This window comes from Ctenocephalides felis, unplaced genomic scaffold (assembly GCF_003426905.1).
Source record: "Ctenocephalides felis isolate EL2017-DRISC unplaced genomic scaffold, ASM342690v1 CF-g0.4_SCAFFOLD_01886, whole genome shotgun sequence".
In the NCBI taxonomy this organism is placed as follows: Eukaryota; Metazoa; Arthropoda; class Insecta; order Siphonaptera; family Pulicidae; genus Ctenocephalides; species Ctenocephalides felis.
In genome coordinates, this window is record NW_020538040.1 from 145,673,846 (window position 1) to 145,695,805 (window position 21,960).

The 21,960-nt window shown below is 29.5% G+C and overlaps 3 protein-coding genes across 7 annotated transcripts; 2 read left to right on the forward strand and 1 right to left on the reverse strand.

The window, feature by feature from the left end:
* The first annotated feature begins 693 nt into the window (after positions 1–693).
* Positions 694–8,888, forward strand: LOC113377831 (uncharacterized protein DDB_G0283357-like). 5 transcript variants are annotated; one of them, XM_026618261.1, is made up of 15 exons: positions 694–776; positions 1,320–1,537; positions 1,602–1,715; positions 1,948–2,097; positions 2,770–2,856; positions 2,916–3,105; positions 3,208–3,319; positions 3,823–4,055; positions 4,125–4,490; positions 4,552–5,037; positions 5,105–5,590; positions 5,662–5,740; positions 5,809–5,915; positions 5,992–6,126; positions 7,803–8,887. In XM_026618261.1, the coding sequence occupies exons 2-15, from the start codon at positions 1,430–1,432 to the stop codon at positions 8,336–8,338; spliced, it is 3,189 nt and encodes a 1,062-aa protein (XP_026474046.1). In that variant the 5' UTR covers positions 694–776; positions 1,320–1,429; the 3' UTR covers positions 8,339–8,887. The 5 variants fall into 5 exon arrangements, with proteins under 5 accessions (XP_026474046.1, XP_026474049.1, XP_026474048.1 ...); XM_026618264.1 differs by lacking the exon at positions 694–776 and adding an exon at positions 788–963 and having other exon boundaries at positions 4,552–5,022; positions 7,803–8,888; XM_026618263.1 differs by lacking the exon at positions 694–776 and adding an exon at positions 788–963 and having other exon boundaries at positions 4,555–5,037; positions 7,803–8,888.
* Positions 8,889–9,505: 617 nt separating this feature from the next.
* Positions 9,506–15,058, reverse strand: LOC113377221 (protein transport protein Sec24C). The gene is made up of 14 exons (XM_026617457.1): positions 14,700–15,058; positions 14,238–14,632; positions 13,363–14,159; positions 12,774–13,149; positions 12,464–12,579; positions 12,187–12,390; positions 11,760–12,093; positions 11,504–11,664; positions 11,278–11,446; positions 10,844–11,056; positions 10,393–10,587; positions 10,124–10,315; positions 9,803–9,996; positions 9,506–9,701 (listed from the first exon to the last, which is right to left on the reverse strand). The coding sequence occupies exons 2-14, from the start codon at positions 14,614–14,616 to the stop codon at positions 9,561–9,563; spliced, it is 3,471 nt and encodes a 1,156-aa protein (XP_026473242.1). The 5' UTR covers positions 14,617–14,632; positions 14,700–15,058; the 3' UTR covers positions 9,506–9,560.
* A 2,006-nt stretch (positions 15,059–17,064) lies between these two features.
* On the forward strand, positions 17,065–21,662 carry LOC113377479 (vacuolar protein sorting-associated protein 26B-like). Its single transcript, XM_026617819.1, has 9 exons — positions 17,065–17,209; positions 17,355–17,498; positions 17,723–17,789; positions 17,957–18,122; positions 18,733–18,897; positions 19,355–19,461; positions 19,537–19,605; positions 19,772–19,914; positions 21,210–21,662. Exons 1-9 carry the CDS (start codon positions 17,207–17,209, stop codon positions 21,486–21,488), a joined length of 1,143 nt encoding a protein of 380 aa, XP_026473604.1. The 5' UTR covers positions 17,065–17,206; the 3' UTR covers positions 21,489–21,662.
* The last annotated feature ends 298 nt before the right edge of the window (positions 21,663–21,960 follow it).

Genomic DNA, 21,960 nt, shown 5'->3' on the forward strand with positions numbered 1-21,960 from the left:
TATGGATACAATTTTTCGTCCACGTTTTCGGGCTCACTGATCAACCGATTTGAATGGTTTAAAAAACATTCGATTCCTATTGATAGGAAAATGTGCTGATTAGTTTTTGGCAAAGGCAGGTTAAGCCGTTTCGGAGATACCGAGGTAAATGTGCAAAAAATTGCAGTTTTTGAGAGAACTAAGCATCCGATTTGAATGATTAAAAAAACTTTCTGTTTGTTTTTACAAAATAATTGCTTTTAGAAGAAAAAAAATCATAATTTTTTTTACAATTTTTTTTCTCACAAATCTTGTTTTCAAACATAAATTTTTTTTGCCTACCAAAAATAATTCAGATTTTAGTTTTAATTCTGGCTAAAGTTCTAAACATCACTCATATGCTTTAAGTAAATAATTTTAACTTTGTAATTCAGTTTATATAACTCTTATAAATATTAGACAAAGTTACAGTATTTATAATAATCTATATGAAAACATTTAACATTCCTGGAAAATTTCGTTACGGTACGGGAAATTCCTGCAATTTGCCTCAAGGAAAATAAAATATTATTTTCTTTTTTTCATTTGACGATTTGGCCACTTAATACTTATTATTATTATTATTGTAACAATGTTATGATATGATTATTGAATGTTGTGTCTTAACCGACAAAGGTACGTCTATTGTAATTTGTAATATTTCGCGTTCGAACTACTTGAGCGCTGCACCCGGATACGGTCGACATTAACTCTCTATAATAGGGCAATAGTGCTTTTCGTATAGTGCTTAGATATACGTAAGTAAACATTGATTTTTGACATATTTTAGTGAATTTAATGGTTAATTATTCGAAACGAATTTATATCAATGAGTTGATTGTGCAGTTTGTGAATATTGTTCGGAAATACAGAAAGTCATTATTTTCTATGAATTATCTGTGTCGTGCATTTGACTTGCGAGACAAGTTGCATAAATCTTTATAGGTGCGTAATGAAAAGAGTGATTTTAGAAATAGTATTAGATACAGGACGAAATTGTCTATTTGCCCTATGTGAAACAAGTGAATGTTTCTAAAATTGCCAAATTATTTGATCGCACGTAAATAGAGTATGGATTTACAACATGGCATATTGAGTGACAGTTGAACAATAAAAGTTCATACTCGATATATATTCAATTTGTTTTCTTCAAAACGAGTTGGGATTAGTCACTGAACTTATAGTATGCCAGTGACTGATTATTAACTCTAAATAGTTAAATGTTTTTCGAGTTAATGACAATGTTTAATAATATCGATAGTTGAGAGGTATTGCTAATGTTACATTTGATGCTTTTTCAGGTTAACATCTGAACAATTGTGGGCAATTGTCGGAAGTTTTTTGTAAATTTCGGAATTGATATTTTCTTCCCGCAATCATTGCTGTGTTTAAACAAAAAACCATTAGAAAGATGTCTATGTTGAATATGGTGGGAGATGATGTTAAGGAATGTCCCTTGTGTTTAGAAGTGTTGGAAGTGGACGATGTGACATTCTATCCTTGTACATGCTTGTACCAGGTTAGTGATTTTGTCATATAAAAATAACTTTATGGTGTTGATTGTTTCGTGATTGCTTTTTCAGATATGCCGATTTTGTTGGCACAGACTTCGAACAGATGGTAACGGATTATGTCCAGCATGTAGGAAAGCTTATCCTGAAAATCCTGCAGATTTTACACCCTTATCACAACAACAAGTAAATATTGATGTTGTATTAGGAATTTTGCATTACTTATCAAGACCGTTTATATAGAAATTTATTTTTATTGTATATATTTTTTATATGTAAAAGCTATTGAAATTAAGCATCACTATAATTATATTTATTATATATTTATTATATATATATATATATATATAAATATATATAGTTATATTTTTATTGTGTTGTTATAAATATTATGTAACGGTATTAATTATTTTTATAGATAGCAGCCCTTAAAGCTAAGAAAAGACATCAAGATCAACAACGGAAGCAAAAGATATATGAGAATAGAAAGCATTTAGCTAATGTTAGGGTATTACAAAAGAATTTAGTATTTGTTGTTGGGCTGCCCATGAGGTTGGCAGATTCTGAAGTAAGTCTGAATTCTTACTTATTAAATATGCTAAGTGCACAAATACTTTAAAATATAAGTCAGTTTTAAAATTAGTGTAGATTAAAATTTATTAGTATCTATGTTAATACAGCAGATATGAAATAATCATGTTTCACACAAACAGTTTCATTTTATAATAGGTTGTCAAATATCTCCCTTTCGCCTTTTTGTATTATAAACCAAGAGCAAAAAAGCGGAAGGGAGATATTTGACAACCTAATATAAATATCAGTAATTCTTTGAAATGTATTTCATTCAAAGTATTTTTTCATTAGATGTGATAATCTACTTTTTGATAATTGAAAAATATGGTTATTTACTTGAGGCGTTTGTATAAATGCTTACTCATTTTACGGATTGATGCTTCAAAGAACACGTTTTATTTTAAATTTGTTGCCAAATGTGTAATATTGATTATTTAACACGTTGAAGACTACATGTCTACCGGTGGTACACAATGTACTAACATGACCGGATCGCGTGGCCACCGTTGGACAAAAGATGTGTGTTATCTGGAATAGACTGTCATTGTTACAGTCCCCATGAGTAAAGCACGATTTTCGATGTGGTCTTCAAGGCGTTAAAGTACAATATTGATTATATAGAAGTTGGCATTAACGATTTGTAAACGATTACTCTTTTTAATTTCAGATACTGAAGAAACATGAGTATTTCGGAAAATTTGGAAAGATCTTGAAGGTTGTAATTAATCAGAGCACGTCATATGCTGGACCACAGGTTGATCTTATGAAAAGAATTCTTTTTTTGTTCAAATAATTAAATTGTAATTTATTTAGGGGCCATCGGCTAGTGCATATGTTACATATTCCCACAATAATGATGCATTACGAGCTATTCAGTCTGTAAACAATATTACAATGGATGGGAGACTTATTAAAACGAGCTTAGGGACTACTAAATACTGTAGTCACTTTATGAAGAATTTACCATGTCCAAAGCAAGACTGCATGTATCTTCATGAGCTAGGTTAGAATAATTAATTATGATATTCTTTTTTAATATAAGTTAATTATTTGCAAAATTAATTATGTAAATATTGGTTTAATGTGTATCAAAATCCTTTTTTAGCAGATCCCGATGCCAGTTTTACAAAAGAGGAGATGCATCTTGGTAAACATCAAGAATATGAAAAGAAACTTCATGACACATTGATACAACAAACAGCTAATAAATCCGACCGGTTTGTACACATTACATTTATTAATGTAAATTTTGCCTTTTTGCATAATTTTACAATTACTTTTTCTTTTATTATTAAAGAAAGTTGTATTTAAATTTTTGACTTGGGGACATAAATTGTACTAAATTTCATTAATATTAGTACTTTTTATATTTTTATAATATAAATTAGGGTTTTATTATAGAATTTAATTGAAATTCATTATAAGAAATATCCATAATTATTTTTTATGCATATTCTTACTTAATTTTGTGTATTATTTTGTAGCTCATTAAATAAGCTACAATTTCAGTAGAGCATTTATGAAATGAAATTGTTAGAAAAATTAAGGGGGCACAACAATTATTTTAAAAGAACGGGGTGGAGACGTTACTTAAAGGTTGGAAACCACTGGGTTAATTATTACTTCAATACTCTTGATAGTTTTTAATAAAATTTCTCAATAAGTGTGAACAATAAGTGAAATCGTATTACTTTGAGTAATAAATTTTTATTTCTTTTAGTACTCCATCTGTTACGACAAGTAATGGCTTAGGGACTTCCACTTCAAACACATACAAGAATAATTCTCCAACACAATTAGCATCTGATAATGGCTCTACAGTGCCACCTTTAATATCTTCACAAAGTAAAGAAGCATGGCCTAGCTTGAACACAATTTCACCAAGTGGCAATAATATATATAATAATGCCAAAGACAAAAAATCTCAATCAACGGGAAAGGAGAATATTAATTGTGCGTTGATATTTAGTTTAATTATCTTGAATGTTTTATTTAGATTTACAATAATCTACTTCCTTGCAGCTAAGTCAGACAAATTACAAAAAGGTGAAAAACAGTCTAAACAGAGTAAGTCGTCAAAAGATACTAAAGTAGGAAAATCAAAATTAAAGTGCAGTGAAACAAATGGACAAGTAAAAAGTGTTAGTTCTAAATCTCCCGATAAAGATTCATGTAATTCATTACAAAGTGGAAGCAGTGGAGAAAGTACTCCTGAACCATGCAATCATATTAACAATGATATTAATTCTCCTAATGATGATCCTTTACAAAAAAGTGATTCAAGTACTGAAAATGAATTACATTTTAAAACCAATAGTGAAGATCTTAGCCTTAATAATGGAAATAGCAATTATCCTATAAAACCTTTTGTACTGAATGATGCAACAGGTAATTTTATTCAATGATAATTTATTGTGAAATGTTTTTAATCTTTATTTTGCTTTTGCAGCAGACCTCTCCCGACTCTCAATATTTGATGATAATAACAGTTTCTTTTCTACTCCGTCGTATAAGAAATATTTAAATACTGAAAGGCCACTCAGTAGTTCTGTAGATAGTCACAGTTTGAGTCCTGATTCCTTGTGTGGGCGATCACCATTTGAAATGGCTGGGGACACCAATGGAGTGGATGCCGAAAAATCTGTAGTGAAAGAAATTCATAATAACTCTTCAGCAACATCTGATAACATTGAATATGCACCAACGTTGACAAATATAAATTCAAATCCACCAAGGCAAATGAGCATGCTCAATGACTTTTTGCCTTTAATCAATTCATCAGAAGACTGGCAAGCAGCATTTGGATTTCCAAATACGGCATCAAATCAAATTGAGCAAAGATTGTATCATTCAGAGTCGCCGAGGGGCCTTGGGCATCTTACAAATGGCGTAACACATGCCAATTTACAAGATTTCCAAGGTTTGCATCAAAATGGTATGTGGTTTTGAAAAATATTTTATTTATTGTTAAACTTTGATCATTTATTTATTTCTTTTTCCAGGTGACTATTTAAATGGAAGCAGTGATGTTCAATCCGATGTTGAAGAACACCATCTATTAGACAATAAATTATATGAGCCACATAGAGTTTCAAATTCTGTTTCACAATTTTTAACTGATTATTACAAAGGAAATTCCAAATATCTTGAGAAATTTCTTGAAAGTACTAATCCAGAAGTACAACAGCCATTATTTATGAACAATGGTTGTGGTGAATCTCCTAATCAGAATTCTAATCAACTTGATAGTCATCATCCACGAGAATACATAGAGTATTACAATTCTATGTTGAATGCTCAAAGACCTCCTGTAAACCTTGCTGAATCAAAGTTCTCTGATCTACATAGCCATATCAACGCACAAAACCACGTGAATCAACAAAATATATCCTCATTTAACTCTACCAACTCAAATGTGCAATATTCTAATCACTTACCTTCCTTCAGATCGAATAACCATTGCCATACATCATCTGATGATGATTTAGGTATTGCAGATGTTATTTTATTTTCATCAGTCTCATTTAAAACTATTATTAATTTGTTCATATTAATATAGGTTTTGATCCCTTCCAAGAGACTCAGAAAGCATTTGCATTAATGGAGAGCGAAATGGTTCTTCAACAAAACTCCAATCGGTAATTATAATATGTTATTTTATACATAAATTTGTAATACAGAACCTAACTCTAATACTATTTTTCAGAGGGCATAATAAATATGGAGAAAATCTTAGTCAGAGAACTCGATTGCCACCACCAGGTTTTTCACATATGAATGCTTTTGGAATTGGAGTACCTCGTGCACAACAAGGTTGATTTTTTTTTTCATTGTCACCATAAACAATAAATTTTATAATATGATTTGATTTAACTTTTTAAAAATATAGCAGGCAACAAAGCTCTACCTCACTTAAATGTAAACAACACACCATCTGCTAATTGGGGTTCAATGTCATATCAGCAACAAATGCAAAATTCTTCAGCACCTCTTCCTTTGTCACAACACCAACAACATATTAAAGGTATATAAACTAATACAGTTAGTGTATTTTAACTAGATTTTTAAGGAAAATAACCTTAATTAATTATTTGTGAATTGCCATTGTTATTAAACTGGACAAACTAATGGTCTAAAATCCCACAATACATATACTTGTGGGATTACACTACAATATACTGTAAATATATAATACTTATTTTTTTGGCCTTCAATAGCTGCTTCCCAAATATTTTATCTGTAAAATTATTTTAATAACTCATCCTATAGGGTGTTGAGGTATTTAAACATTCAAAGCAAACTGCATTTAATCATAACTACGATTGAGCTGTTTATTGTGAAAGTGGCCTAAGTCCATTCATCTTAAGATTGAGATATTTAAGGCTTTGCATTTCAATGAATTTAAAAATATATGTTTAGGACATTAATCAGTCGTACTGCTTAAGTGTATCTAAGGGTTTTTATAGTTCCTAAAAGAGTGGCAATTATTAAGTGAATAATATGCGTTTTTGTATCAAGAATGAGGTTAGGTTATTTTCAAAATTAACAATCAGATTCAACATAAAAGTTGAAGGTGCCAAGTCCATTCAACATTATTTAAGATAGATGCCTCAAATTGAAAAAACAAATAATGAATTTATTTTAGATATCGTTAAAATACTTCATAACATGCAAAATTACAAACAAAAAAATTGCAACAAAACAATTTACTACTTATCTACATTTTGGGCGTATACTCATCTACATATTGGAAGTAATAATGATGTTCCGGTGAAATATATCGTAATAATTCTATTATTTCTTTGAATTTTGCTGTTGTAATTTGTCTGATATTTTTTATACAGTGGTGTTAATATCATATTTTTTTATATATTTTGGTCTTTTTTGTAAATAAATTCAGGACTTGACATTTTTTAAAATCCTTACTTACTTTTTCTTTTTCACTATCTATCTGAACTAAATAATAGTCTTGTTACGTTTTTTTCCATGGTTGAAATTATTTCTAAAATTTTATAATAAATTTTAAGTTTTATATTAATTAAAAGTACTGATTATTCAACTGAAACAATTGCCCAAAAACTGAGGTTAACTTAAATCAGTGCTTTATGACAATAATAGTAAATTTTATAATGGTATACATTATCTTTATTATCTATGTATAAATGGAGTTAGGCCATTTTCAAACTACACGATTTGTTTATTAAACTAACTACGGAAACTTATCAGATTATAAGCAACCTGAAATGCTTTACAAATAACAAAGTTGTGTTGCATAGCCATGAATACCAGAAAAAATTTAAAAACGAAGTCAGGCCTCTTTCAAAATCCATGGCTCAATTAATATTACTTAAATTTTAAAACAAATAATAAGAAATTGCAGAAACCATATATTATATATATAAATATATATTTGTAATATTTTTGCAGCCCAATCGTCGAATTAAAAAAAAGATTAAATAACAAAATTATTTATTCCATTAAACGTTTCGACACTTGATGTGTGTCATCATTCAGTAATCAAACTTTTAATGGAATAAATAATTTTGTTATTTATTCTTTTTTTTTAATTCGACGATTGGGCTGTAAAAATATTACAAATATGTATCAACGACGAAAAAACTATCATCATATATTATAAATTAAACCTGATTACTTTCTTTTACTTTATGTATGATATAATAAGTAATTTCTTTGTTTAAGGTATGAACATGGTTCCTGATTGGACAACTTTGGACCCAGCTATAATGAGTACTTCTAGAAACTTTGGTCACAGTTTGATAGATAAACATGATGCTAATGATGGATTATTCCTTGGCCAAAAATCACTGTATACCAATAGCAATGTGAGCCAGCAACAAAACCAAACACAGCAACTAACTCATGCTTTAAATTCAATGAACAGTATTCATGCTCCACACCCATCAAATGGGCAGTTTGGGCACTTTGGTAATAATCAAATCCATAATCATAATGCTCTAATGGGGACACCTCAGCATTCAAATATGAACTCTAATATTATAAATACGGATTCGTACAATATAGGTCATCATAATGTTAATATGTCTATGCCTATGTCACTGCAAAATCAGTGGCATAATTCGGAGCAAAGCTTTTATGCAAATTCTACATTGAATAGCGATATACATAAATATCAGATTTCAATGCCACCCGGTTTTCAGAATAGCACATCTGGTGGAAACAAGGCTAATAAAACAGAGTGTATAGAATCTAATTAATATAGAAATAGCAGAGATGATTGCAGTTCCAAACTGCTACCTGTATTCATTTTTCAATGTATTTTTAGTTTCAGGCAACATCTTCTGTTTTTTTTTTTTCATATATATATGTTTAATTTTTATTTATTTAAAGTATTTCCATAGAATTGATATGGATCATTTTGTTAATTTATCGTATAACAGATATCTAAAGTTCTATATAAATTATATCTCTGTATATTTAAATGCTGTTTGGTCTTTTCAAATTCAATGGACCTGATTGCAAAACGAACCTGAGTGAATTGTATAAAGTTATAATTGTAAGATGTGATAGAGAGCCTTGATTCAACTGTTTTGTGTATTTTTTATATTTCATAGCTCTTTTTGTTAAAATAATATATGTAATTGGGGCTGCGATATCATCACAAATTAAGTACTCTATTGAGACTTGATTTATGAAAGACTAATTAATAAAATCCTTACTGTTGCATACAGAAAGGGCAAATGCCGATAAACCTATGAGCTGAGATATTTGGCAAACTATTAGAAGACTATATTTTATTTAATATTAAGAATATATCAAGTGATTTCTGAATGAGTCGATTACCTTCGAGAAATTTATATATAATTCATACTTACATTCTTATAATTGTGTGAGTTTTCATTCACCAATCTCGTTATGTATATGAAAACAATAAATCTGATATATACAATTTAACTAGTTTTTTGCTTTTTGAGTAATAATAATTATTTATTGTACACTAACTTCATACATTACAGATATTCTTCAAAATAGTTTCATTATCTGACAGAAGAGAACTCACAGCACTGCATTAGTTGACACAATTTGTTAACATTTATAATTAATTTTATTTATTTATTGTTTTTGTATGCTTTGAAGTTATAATAAAATTATTTTAAACCAGTGAAATGGAAACTCTTCATAGAATCAATATATTTATATTTTATAATTTATAATACAGATACCAAAGAAATGATGATTAAGCATACATAATAAATTTAAATATTGTACTAAAATACAATTTTTTAAAATTCTGAAAAAATAAAACGAAATAAACTAATAATGTGGACAACAAATAATAGTGTATGTGTATATAATGTATTATATCATACATATGTTTATATCCGTATAAACATAAAAATGTCTATAGTATAATATACATAATACATGCATATATGTATTATATACATATACATATATACATAAGACAACAATCAGTGGTTAGCTCAAAAGCATGCGAATTTCCTTGTGCATATGACATAGAAAATCAACATAGCTTGAAGAACCATCAGTTCCACGGTCTTCCACTAAGAAATGCTTGCAAACAGGCTCTAGTTTATCTCTTTGCCTTACTAAGGTAAGCTGTAACAAAAATACAATTAGTTAATACTAAATAAATCAAGATACACTTTAACAAATTACAATACTTGTATATAATAACAAATATAATTCATTTATCTTACTCTCATGCAGCGATGTCTTTGCTTCCTGACATTATTTACTACATTTCGTACACGCTCTGAAATTGGGTTCTCAAGAATTGGTAATGCAACTTTATCTGTATCAATTTGTGCACAAGTTGGGACACCAAATACAGCTTGTACCCATTCTGGACTTAAACCAAGTCCCAACCAAAGGAACATATGAATACCATTTTCTACAAATCAAGTAAGTAAAAATTTATATGTGTGTGTGTGTATATATATATATATATATATATATATATATATGTGCATGTTTGTATGTTTGTGTATCTGCAATATGTTAATAAAATGCCATAATACCTAGTAAATATGCACCATCATCAGTCATTTTATCAATAGAACATCTTATTGGAGATGGTATGTTGGTATCTTGAATAGATAAATCATGCAAAGATATTAATCGTGGATAGAAATAAGCTACCGATGAAGGCAAATCCATAGTCATTACAGCTTGCATCACAAAGGATCTATCATCTATTGTCATATCTGCACCTGAAATCAATGTTGTTTTTTGATGATATTAAATCAGATTGGAACAAATAAATATATAATAATAGATTAGTTAATACCTCCTGACAATGCATCACTCTTCAGTAAGCAATTCATATACAATGGAAGAAGTTTCATACACTCAGGCAGTATAAGTTGTCCTGCAGAAGATGGAGATGCACAATTTTTACGATAACAAGCTAATATCTGTGCACATCGATTTACTAAGTCCTCTTTATATGCTTTAGGAGTGCTATCCAACATTTTGATCATTGCTAAAATAACAAATGAAACATATTTAAGACAATGTGTTGTATATTGAGTTGAGTTATACATATAAAAGCAACAGCTTGGATAGGAAATCTTCAAGTCAATGCAAGAGTGCAATTAGATTGACAATTGCCTAAAAGTATGAACCAGTTTTGATAAAAAATGATAAAGTTCCTAGGAGGCTGTATGTTCATCACTGTTGTTGAAACACACCTGAATCATAAAATCAAACAACCAAAAATTTCTGTTTTGTTAAGTTACCTTGTTTAGCAAAATAGTTGATTACTGTATCCAAATCACAACTTCTGTATAAATCAGTCATTTGAGAACAAGTTTTCAAAGAAAGGTTTATAATTCTTAACCGTCTTTGACCACCACAAGATGTGTATAAAAGTGCAACCTGTATATAAACGCCTTCTTCTTCAGACAGCTTATCATCATGTTTTATTTCTATGGCAATTGCCTTGTCACAATCTAAAAGTAATTGAATCAAAACAACTTGTAAAAGACCTTCATCAAATTATAAGAATATTTCATCAAAATAATTCAAAAAATCTCAATTTCAATCTTTCCTAAATATTTTGAAACCATTCATTTTTCAATAAAAAATTTATAAACAAATTTAAAAGTTCACTATCTACATCTCATTAATTAAAAAAAAAGTTAATTCATGAAGTTTTTCTGACATGTATTACCTATGCTTGCTAATTCCATATCTGTAGTATTAGGCATGTAAAAGTGACCAAAGAAATCAGTTGGTCGAATTCCAGTGGAAGTTCGAACCCTCATAATCGCATCAAAAGCAACAGGCCTAGATATATTATGAACAATATCTGTAATAAGTCGTTGTCCATCCATATCCGCCTACATAAAAAACAGTGTCATCAAATAAATATGTCACTAAAATATTAAATCACTTACCAAAAAATAAGTATACTTGTAAACTTCTCCTCCAGTTATTCTGGACACCTGACCAATTGTTGCAATGTCAATGTAACTATTATTAAAGAGAAACAGATCAACACTGCAACCTGCAGAAACACACTCTTGACCAAGTTTTGTATAATCATTACATTGTGGGGCTAAATATAAAGATAAAATCATGTTTTATCATAAAAACCAGTCAAAAGAAAATCATGGGAACATTAAGCAAATTCTTAATTCAATATATACTCACTTAATATAGATTTTTCTTTGTCTGTTCCTAAAAGTTTTCTATCATCCCTATTTTTAAGTTTTCCTGGTGCATCAGCCACAGGCAAAGTTGAATGGAATAAAAGTAACTTTCCTGTACATTCTGAGGCCTTCAAAGCTGCTAATCCGGCTTCTATGGCAGGTGCTAATAATGTTTCTGTTTCTCTTGTGCTAGCAAACATAGCTGGAATTTGTTGCATCAATGTATCAATAACCACATCTGATTCCTCGGGATCACATAAAAACCCATCCAGCAAAGGCATAAACATTTCTTGGATATCACCCACTACTAACATTTGAGGCTGGGCTAATGTTGACTTATAAAATAATAAATTGTTAATATAAACATTCATTATTAAGTGGTAAAATAAGCTGCCAATGATAGGCAGTAAAGTAAAGCAAGTGCATACCTTTATATTATAAAAGTGAACAGTGTTATTGTAAGTGATGAATCCAACTTTCATATTAGATTTGCTTTGTCCCTGATCAGTAGGCAAATTTTTAATAATATTTTTCATTTCAGAACATAATAGGTTTACTAATCCAGATTTTATATTATTGTATGAGACATCAATAAGAAATATTACTGCTGGCGGTTTAGGAAATTGATTATTCTATAAAAATAAATAGTTCTCATCATATTTATATTTATACACATAAAATTAAAAATTTTGTGTAAAAACTAACTCGGCAATAATCCTTAGTAGCAACAAATTCATAAGTTCCTAGCATTAATTCTGGCCTTTCATACCTATCCATCCTCAAACCATATTGGTCCAGATGTTGAAAATACTCATTTGGAACTAGAATACAAAAAAATCTTATGTAATTATTAAAGGAATTGTGTTTAACTACATATAAAACAAGCAATAAGATGTGTAAAGCTGGTTTGAAATAAGATCATCATAAGCAAATAATATATGGCTTAATGGCAATTCTGGTTGTATTACATTAATATATAAATAAATAGTATGAATATATTAATTATAAAAAATACCTTCCGTTGTGGCTTTGCAGAATAAACATTGAAATCTTCTTCCAGAATCAATAAATTGCATAAAAGGACACATGTATGCTTTACATCTAATACATCTGACTGGTCCTAGTTCTCCTAGATTCACTATTGGTGGAACAAGTTCCTGTTCCAAAGTTTTAGCAAATGGACTAATAATTAAACCGAAAGGTACAGACGTTTGCTTCATCATATCAGATGTTGTAGCAACATTATACATTGATGATCTAATATATCTAGGACTGGCATTTCCTTGGTCTTGAACAATGAAATTTGTTGTTACAAGTGGAGGAACTGCTCCTTTTTGATCTGTGGCAAAAACACCACCCCTCGTCTTCTGATCATCATTAGTTACTTGAATCTGTCACAAAACAATTTAACCTTTAATATAAATATACCATGACCATATTTGTAAATTCTCATTCACTCTAAATTTCTAACTGGTAAATTTTATAGAATTCTAGTAATATATTTTCATAGCATTTTCGAAATAAAATATAATCTCAATCTATGAACAAAATTAATACCTAAAAATATTAAATTATCATCAAAATTAATAATGAATTATAATTACTGGACTAGGCATTTGGTCTGGATCCAATCTCCTGGCTTGCTGTTGTGGTTGTTGGTATGGGTTACTTTGTGATGGATATGGTGCTGGAGCATAACCAGGCTGTGTAGGTGGCATCATACCAGTGCCTGCCACTGGATACATTGGTCCTCTAGGCTGAACATACTGAGCATTTTTTGCCTGAGCTTGGACATTATATGGGTGATTCATGTTACCTCCATATGGTAGTGGTTGACCTCCTTGAGGTGGCTGTGCCATTTGATCTGGTTGTAATGGTACCTGTCCCATATTACTAGTATGAGGGGGTATTGAACCATAAACTTGTTGGTTTTGCATCGTTTGTCCCATAGGCATAGAATTTACTTTAGGAGGCATTGAATTAAATTGCTGAGGAGGCATCATGTTCATTTGATTCGTCTGATATAAGGTGGGAGCTACAGAACCAGGTGGGCTTTGCACTTGCGGTGGTAATGCAGATGGCTGTGTTGAAATTTGTTCAGATCCTGCTTTTCCAGTCACTGGAGGAGGCATATGTGGTGGTATCATTGGATTCACAGATTGTTGTGAGACGTTTGGAGGACCAGACAAAAGAAAACTTTGTTTGCTGACTTGCACTGTTTGATTTTGCATTTGAGAATTCTGTGGTGGTAAATGTGGAGGCATCTGTTGATTTGGTAAAAACTGTCCAGGAAGTAAATTCGATCTATTTTGATGTAAGAGACTCCCATGAGTGTTGGTTTGATCAGCATTTGATACTGGATTTATTATTGGTGATTGTAAACCTACTGGTGGCATAGACCCTATAAGAATAAAACACAATGAAATAAAACAATATAAAAAAATCTCGTTTTATATATAAAAAAAGAATAAATAATAACCTGGCTGTTGATTTGGCTGATTTGGTAAAGGCTGTTGTGGTAATAAGTACTTTTCAGAATTCACATTAGCATTAATAAAGTTTCCATTCAATACTGCTGGAACTGAAGATGTGGGTATATGTGGTGGACAGTTAGACACCATATTTGTACTTTCTGGTTTGTTACCCATTTGCCCATTCATAACATTATGATCTCTTGGCAAATTGATATTTTTTTCATATGGATTGTGTATGGACATATTTGACAATTGGTTCATGGCAGCATTTACATTATTGGCCATGCCTTCACTGGTGTTTAAGTTTGGTGGTGCAGTATTTGACAATAAAGGGTTATGCAAAGCATTAGTCCTCATTGGGGGAGCCATATAATTGGGATTCATATTTAATCAAATTCATCTGCAACGAAAATACTAATGATTTATGGTGTTATTTGAGATAAAATTGATGTTTAACAAATACTCACATAATATTTAACACTAAGAGTGGCAATTCCTGCTAATATATACAAATAATATAAGGTAATTAAATGAAAAAACAAAGTGTTATTTAATATAAATCACGCCACGTCATCCACTACTTGATAATTCTCACTGTAGACACAACACATTTAGAATGTTCAATAAATACACATACCACAGTCAAAAACATTAATACTAGAAGTGTTTATAATTGTACATTTGCAGTTTTTGTAAAAGTTTCTTTAATAACTAACAACAAGTCCACATCCCACACGACCCTGACTCGGGGAAGATTTTGACACTTCGTAACTTCTGAACATGCAATATTGAAAATACTACAAACACAACATCGATAACGGAGTGAACTCAGCATGTGTAAATCGATGTGTGGGTTAATACTTATTCGACGTGACGGTACATATATGAACTCACATACACATGCATGATTACCCACGAATCGATTTTACACACGTACGGTTACATGAGAATCGATTTCAAAATATAAATTAACACATCATTCTCCAAGAAAACATAAATATTTTTATAAATCACTACCAAATTGCTTATATATTCTCAATATATACTATTGATGATGAGATTAATATACGATAAATAATTCTGCTTAAACGTATTATCGATAAACCAATTGTGTGACAAGTCATTGTGCAAGTTTTTTATTTTGCCGTTTACATGTTCTTTGTTCATACATTTTATATTTTTCATTCCTGAAAGTTTCAATTTGCTGTACTATTAAATCGATATATTATCGATCGTTAACGTTTTACTTTAAATAGTTTGCGTGAAACTGTACAAAAAACTAGTTGGTATTGGTAATTTGCCTTGAGGCAAGTTACATGAACTTCCCGATAAGTGTAAATAATCGACTTAATCAATAAAAAATAAATTAATTTATGAGTGATTAAAAGTATTCCGAGTGGATTTATTACACATAATTGAAAACGAACAAACTCGGAGTATTCTAAAAGCAAATTTTCTAAAATCAACAATTTTTATAATTGAACCAGTTTCCGTAGGCCTTTAATGGTTTAGTATGTTCATTAAGACCAAGTACTCTATCGGTATACCGAGTAAATCGTCTAATTTTAATTTTAACAAACGTCAAATAAACTATACGGCTTGGTAGATTTTCACCTAACACTAATCAGAATCATGCCCAACTAATATCTTTAGAACAGTTTTTGATTTTTTAAAATCGATTTGGTAGTATGAGCTTAAATAAAAGTATAAACAAAAATGCTTAAATAAAAAAAAAACAAAAAGTCTAACACTTTTTATCAAATTACAAAGAAACGACTTGACAGATCGTCGCACAAAACTAACAAACCATAGTCCTCAACCTCATTGAGATACATCAAATAGCTTTTAAATTTCTGAAATCGGTTCAGGCGTTTTTGAGCAAACGTCGATGAAAGGTCTAATTTTGACAAATGCCAAAAAACGATACTAATTTTTGCAAACTTTGAAGAATTTTTAAAATTAAACGACTTGTCGTAGGTCCGTAACATTCCAGTATGATCTATAAGACTATGGTATCTACCGTCAAAAAAAATCATAACAATCACCGAAAAAAAAATTTCAACAATTTATTACAAGAAAACGGCTTGGCCGATCAAAAACTAATCAACATGATTCCCAACCAATATTCCTTGAACAGTTTTTGAATTTTCAAAATCGATTCAGAATTGCGGGCTAAAACGTGGACGAAAATTTTTTCACTTTTCTGCGATTTACAAAGAAATTGTTCGGCCGATCGTTGCGCAAAACTGACAAACAATAGTCCTCATCGAGATACATCGAATCATCGAATGGCTTTTAAATTTTCGAAATCGGACCAGCCGTTTTTGAAAAAAACGTCGATTTACGGCAAAAAATCTGTTCATACACACACACACATACTTTTTCAAAATTTGGTCTCATTCGTTTCAGAATGGCTTGAAACGTCGAGAAAACATAAAATTAGCGAATCGGTTTTTTTGATGAAAACATAAACTCTTCTTCGGGAAGTTAACAAATCAAACGCAAAAGAAAAAACTTATTACTAAAAATTTTAGATTAAGGAAACCATAAAGATTATTAATGAATTATTATGTGTAGTGAGTTAAGTTTGATTCAATATGTATAAATGATATATTACTAATTAAATGATATATGTATAAATGGTATAAATGATATAATACTCTTCTTTTATTCACTCACATTCACATTTACTCACATTCACATCAGCGTTGTCAGCGAAAATTCAGGGAGCAGCCCATAGACAAATAAATATAAATAGAGCAGAGCAGCAGTCGAAGAATACAAAACAGCCATTAGTCAGTCATCTACGGAAAATCATGATTATATGTTCTATGGCGAACAGCCCCTGTCAAATTTTATAAGTCAGTTTCGAGATTGCAAAATGCCACATATTTTGAATGCAGATTACATGTAACGTTAAGAAGTATCTCTTATTCAAAATTCTTTTCAAGCAGCCGATTTCAAGTTGTTTAAGATGGTACGAAATGATCGAATTTTATTTTTATATTAAATTTTGTGGCCGATTTGTAATTTTTTCTAACCTATAACTATATAAAATTTATAACATAAATGTATTTATATCTATCTTAATTAAGATAAACTGATTAATCCTATTATTTTAGAATTTTTTGGGTTTTGGTCAAACCGCTGATATTGATATAGTCTTCGATGGAGCTGCTAATCGAAAAATGACTGATGTGAAAATGGAAGATGGCAAAAAAGAACGGCAATTATTATATTATGACGGTGAAACTGTCTCTGGAAAGGTGACTTGAGATTATTCAATATATATTCAATATTACAATACAAATATAATCATAATAATATCAAATAAAACCAAACACATTTGCTTATCTCAAATTTTTATCACAATCTTTATTTGCATATGTAAATTTTGGAAACAAATTTAATGTAAACAAATTTCACATGATTGCATAAAAACTGATTTTAAGGTAAATAAGGAAATGTTTTTATGTTATTAAAATTGTAGGTAAATGTTACGTTACGAAAACCTGGAACCAAATTGGAACATCAAGGAATTAAAGTTGAACTAATAGGTAATTATATTATTAATCATCAAGTCAATATACTTACAACTTTAAATATTATATAAATTTATGCAATGATAAACAAAGAAACAAATTTCTTGAGTTTACATTAAATGAATTTAAATAAATTTTTGCATATCTATATACAACTAATTTTTATAATATTTTATTAATAGGTCAGATTGAACTCTATTATGATAGAGGCAATCACCATGAATTTACTTCTCTCATTAAGGAATTGGCTAGACCTGGTGACTTATTGCAGAACACAAGTTATCCCTTTGAGTTTGCAAATGTTGAAAAGCCTTATGAAGTATATACAGGAGCTAGTGTTAGATTAAGGTTAGTGTCAAATTGAAGAAAGATTCGAGGCTAACAAAAACTTCAAGAAACTTATTTCTGCTTATGATTGTTATATGTTCTTACTCGGATTTAAGCAAAACTTTATTTGTACTTATTTCTGTGAAAAGTTCTATTATTTCAAGTGAGAGTATTTTTGTGTCATCTGTACGATAGTGAACTCCCAGATATTCATATTCAATTACAAATGGCATTTAATCATCAATTATTTGTTTGTCACAGGTTTCTGTGATTTCTGAAATAGATGAAAATTTGTTGTGGATGTATATTCTGAAAGATAACCTTAATATTGAAGACTACATTTCCTAATTTGAGGGTGATATTATTTAATCCCTAGATTTATTTTAATTAAAGTGAATGATCTTTCGGTGAGAAGTGGTCTTTAATATGTTACGCATTCTTCACAATGCTTCTGAAAAGTTTTGGGTATGGATTGTGGAAAAAGTATTCTAGAATTTTTAAGACAAAGCTTATGTTAGGAGTAATTTTTCTTCGTACAAGGAAGGATAAATATGATATCAACACCTGAAATTCATGGCAAACTGATAGAAATAATTTAATTCTTAAGCGCTGTATTTTAATAATTTTGCAGATATTTTTTGCGTGTAACTGTTGTGAGGCGTTTGAGTGATATAATTAAGGAAATTGATATAGCAGTTCATACATTAAGTAGTTATCCGGAAATGAATGTTCCAATAAAAATGGAGGTTGGAATAGAAGATTGCTTACATATAGAATTTGAGTACAATAAATCCAAGTAAGTATAATTATCTATTCAAAATGTTTATAATTTTAACTCCTAATATTTTATAAAAATTATTAGTGTATAAAGTCGAAGACTGTAAAACAGTTCATGCCAGAGAATAAACAAAAAGAAATATTAGGCAATTCTAGTGTCTTACAATTATTTTCTGAAAATCTGTAACAGATTTCAGTTATGTTTATTATTTGTATTGAGTTAGAAATTTTGTAAAAAGTTTGGAATCTCTAGAAAAATTTGGTTTAAAAAGACTAAGTAATTGGACAATCAATGTAATTAGAATGGATTACAATCGATAAAACAAAATTTATGATTGGAATAATGCCTAATCTCTATTTTATTATGTTATAAATCATCTACAGAACATGTATTTATAGTATGTGTACATGCATTTATTGCTAATAGTTTGCATAATTTTATTTAATAGTGCAACTAAATATAAAATATCTTTCAGATATCATTTGAAAGATGTAATTGTTGGGAAAATATATTTTTTGTTGGTTAGAATTAAAATCAAACATATGGAAATAGCTATTATTAAAAAGGAAACATCAGGTTCAGGTTTGTAAATTAATAAATTGAAAAGAAAAAAACAACTTTTTGGTTTAATTTTAAAATTGTTCTTATTTATTTTAGCTCCAAGTCCATTTTTAGAAACTGAAACCATTGCCAAGTATGAAATCATGGATGGAGCACCAGTAAAAGGTGAACAATTTACTTTACTAAATATTATATGCACATATATGTACAAACACACAGACACACACACACACACACACACATATATATATATATATATATATATATATACGTGCATAGATATAGACATACAATTCATAAATAATTAAAATTCTAAAATTTTTTATTATAGGAGAGAGCATTCCAATAAGAGTATTTTTAGCAGGCTATGACTTAACTCCAACGATGAGAGATATTAATAAAAAGTTTTCTGTTCGCTACTATTTGAATCTCGTATTGATGGATACTGAAGATAGGCGCTATTTTAAACAACAGGTATGACTAAATTATAATTGAAGTAATTTTTACCCATCTTAGCGTAACTTCTATTACATAAGCCTGTGTTAATAGATTTTAATATCATTCATCATTTTATTCATTTAATTAATATCATTACATTTATTTCATTGATCATTGATTATTATATTGTAATTGAAGCCAATGTGGGGTAATAACACATATATCAGAAAAGAAATAACACCAGAGTATGAATTAAATTGAGCTTTTTTAGGTGGTTAGTTTAACGACATTTATGCATTGACACGTACCTTATTAATGAAATCATCAAATGAATTTGTTGAGCTTGTGCATTTCATTTCAAGTTTCCACTTATAATTTCATTAATTTTCATATATGTTGTATATGATACTTACAATTGAAGAAGTCAATCAAGTTCACTTTACTGAAATGCAATAGTAATAAAATTCATTGTTTTTTGAAATTATGGTTTATGGCATAATGAAATTAGTAATTTTTATTGAATTTGCTTATCCCATGCTACTCTTGTTAAAATAATGGATAGATTAATAGTGGAAATATGGACAAAATGGTGAATATCGAAAAAATGACTCAGTGGCCTTATTTAATCATTGGCTAGTTTTATTAACGTTTATGTGACTGTAAACCCTGACAAAACTGTCAGACGTTGAGCGTTGTTGTCACAATCTTATTTCAGTAATCAGTCCAACCGGTATCGAGCCTTTAAAGGTTTATTTTCATATATCCGATAATTTGATGTGCATATGTCCATTACTATAACTTACCCTACGGGAAGTTAATTATTATATATAAAAATTAGCATCAGTATGTCTTTATCCTATGTCATTTTGTTCGTGCTATATGAACATTGTGTGTCGTTTTTATAATCAATTTCATTAATAAATATGTTTTTAAAGTTTAAATTTATTAATTTCATTAATAAATATGTTTTTAAAGTTTAAAGGACTATGTTACTGTTAGTCAATGAACCAAAGATTATTAAAAAAGATTGAGATTGGTAATAATAACATTAAATTAATAAATATTACTAAGAATTAAAACACCATGTCATTTTGTCTGTACTTCCTCTACATGGAAATGCATGTGTTATCACAATTATTCTGTACAATTATCATATTATACATATACTAATCTGTGTTAGAAAACTAAAGATGATATTTAGCTTGCCAAAATGTATGTTGTAGTGTTAAATACTTAATGCTTAGCGGTATTATCTTTTAGTTTTATATAGTTGCAGTTTTGGAAATAAAGCTGAAATTATTATAAAACTACTATCATTTCTACTTTGTTAGGAAATAACCTTGTGGCGCAAAGGTGATAAATCTCGTAAAACGACCGCAGCAAACCCTCATGTGCCGAGCCACTTGGTGGGTGCTGACGGGAATATAATTCAGCACACGGACAATGCTCATCCCATCCCCGCAACAAATGCAGGTTTGTTCAGCGAAGGAGAGAGTCCAACCGAAAATTTGAATCAGCCTACAAACGCGTCGTCTAACAAACAAGCATTAGTTGAGGATGATGGTAACTTATTCAAAAATTCATCTCCCCAAAATCAAATATCTGAATAAACATTTTCTAAAATTGATTTAATGAAAGTTCATACATAAAATTCCCCTTGGTAATCCTAAATTAAAGCACTAAAACGATTTATCTTCAAATTCAGTTTGATGAATAATTTTTGATTACGTAAATAATATATTTAAACATATTACAATTGGTCAATTATGTTATCATTATTGCCAGGTAGGTCATATAACTCGAAAATATCTGATTGCATTAGTTATATGCTAAATTATTTTCGCGATATAGATTTATATGAATCTATAGGATATGATAGATATAGTTCATATTAATCTTACATAGCATATATTTATTTTATAAAAATGAAAATTTCTTTCATAGTTTTATGTATCCGCAGCATCATATTTGAAATGATATGTTCTGCAATGTTAAATCTGATTTTGTTTCTATAGAAAATTTATATTAAAAAAATGATTCCTTTCAATTATGAATATTCCTTGTATGCATGTATTCATTTGA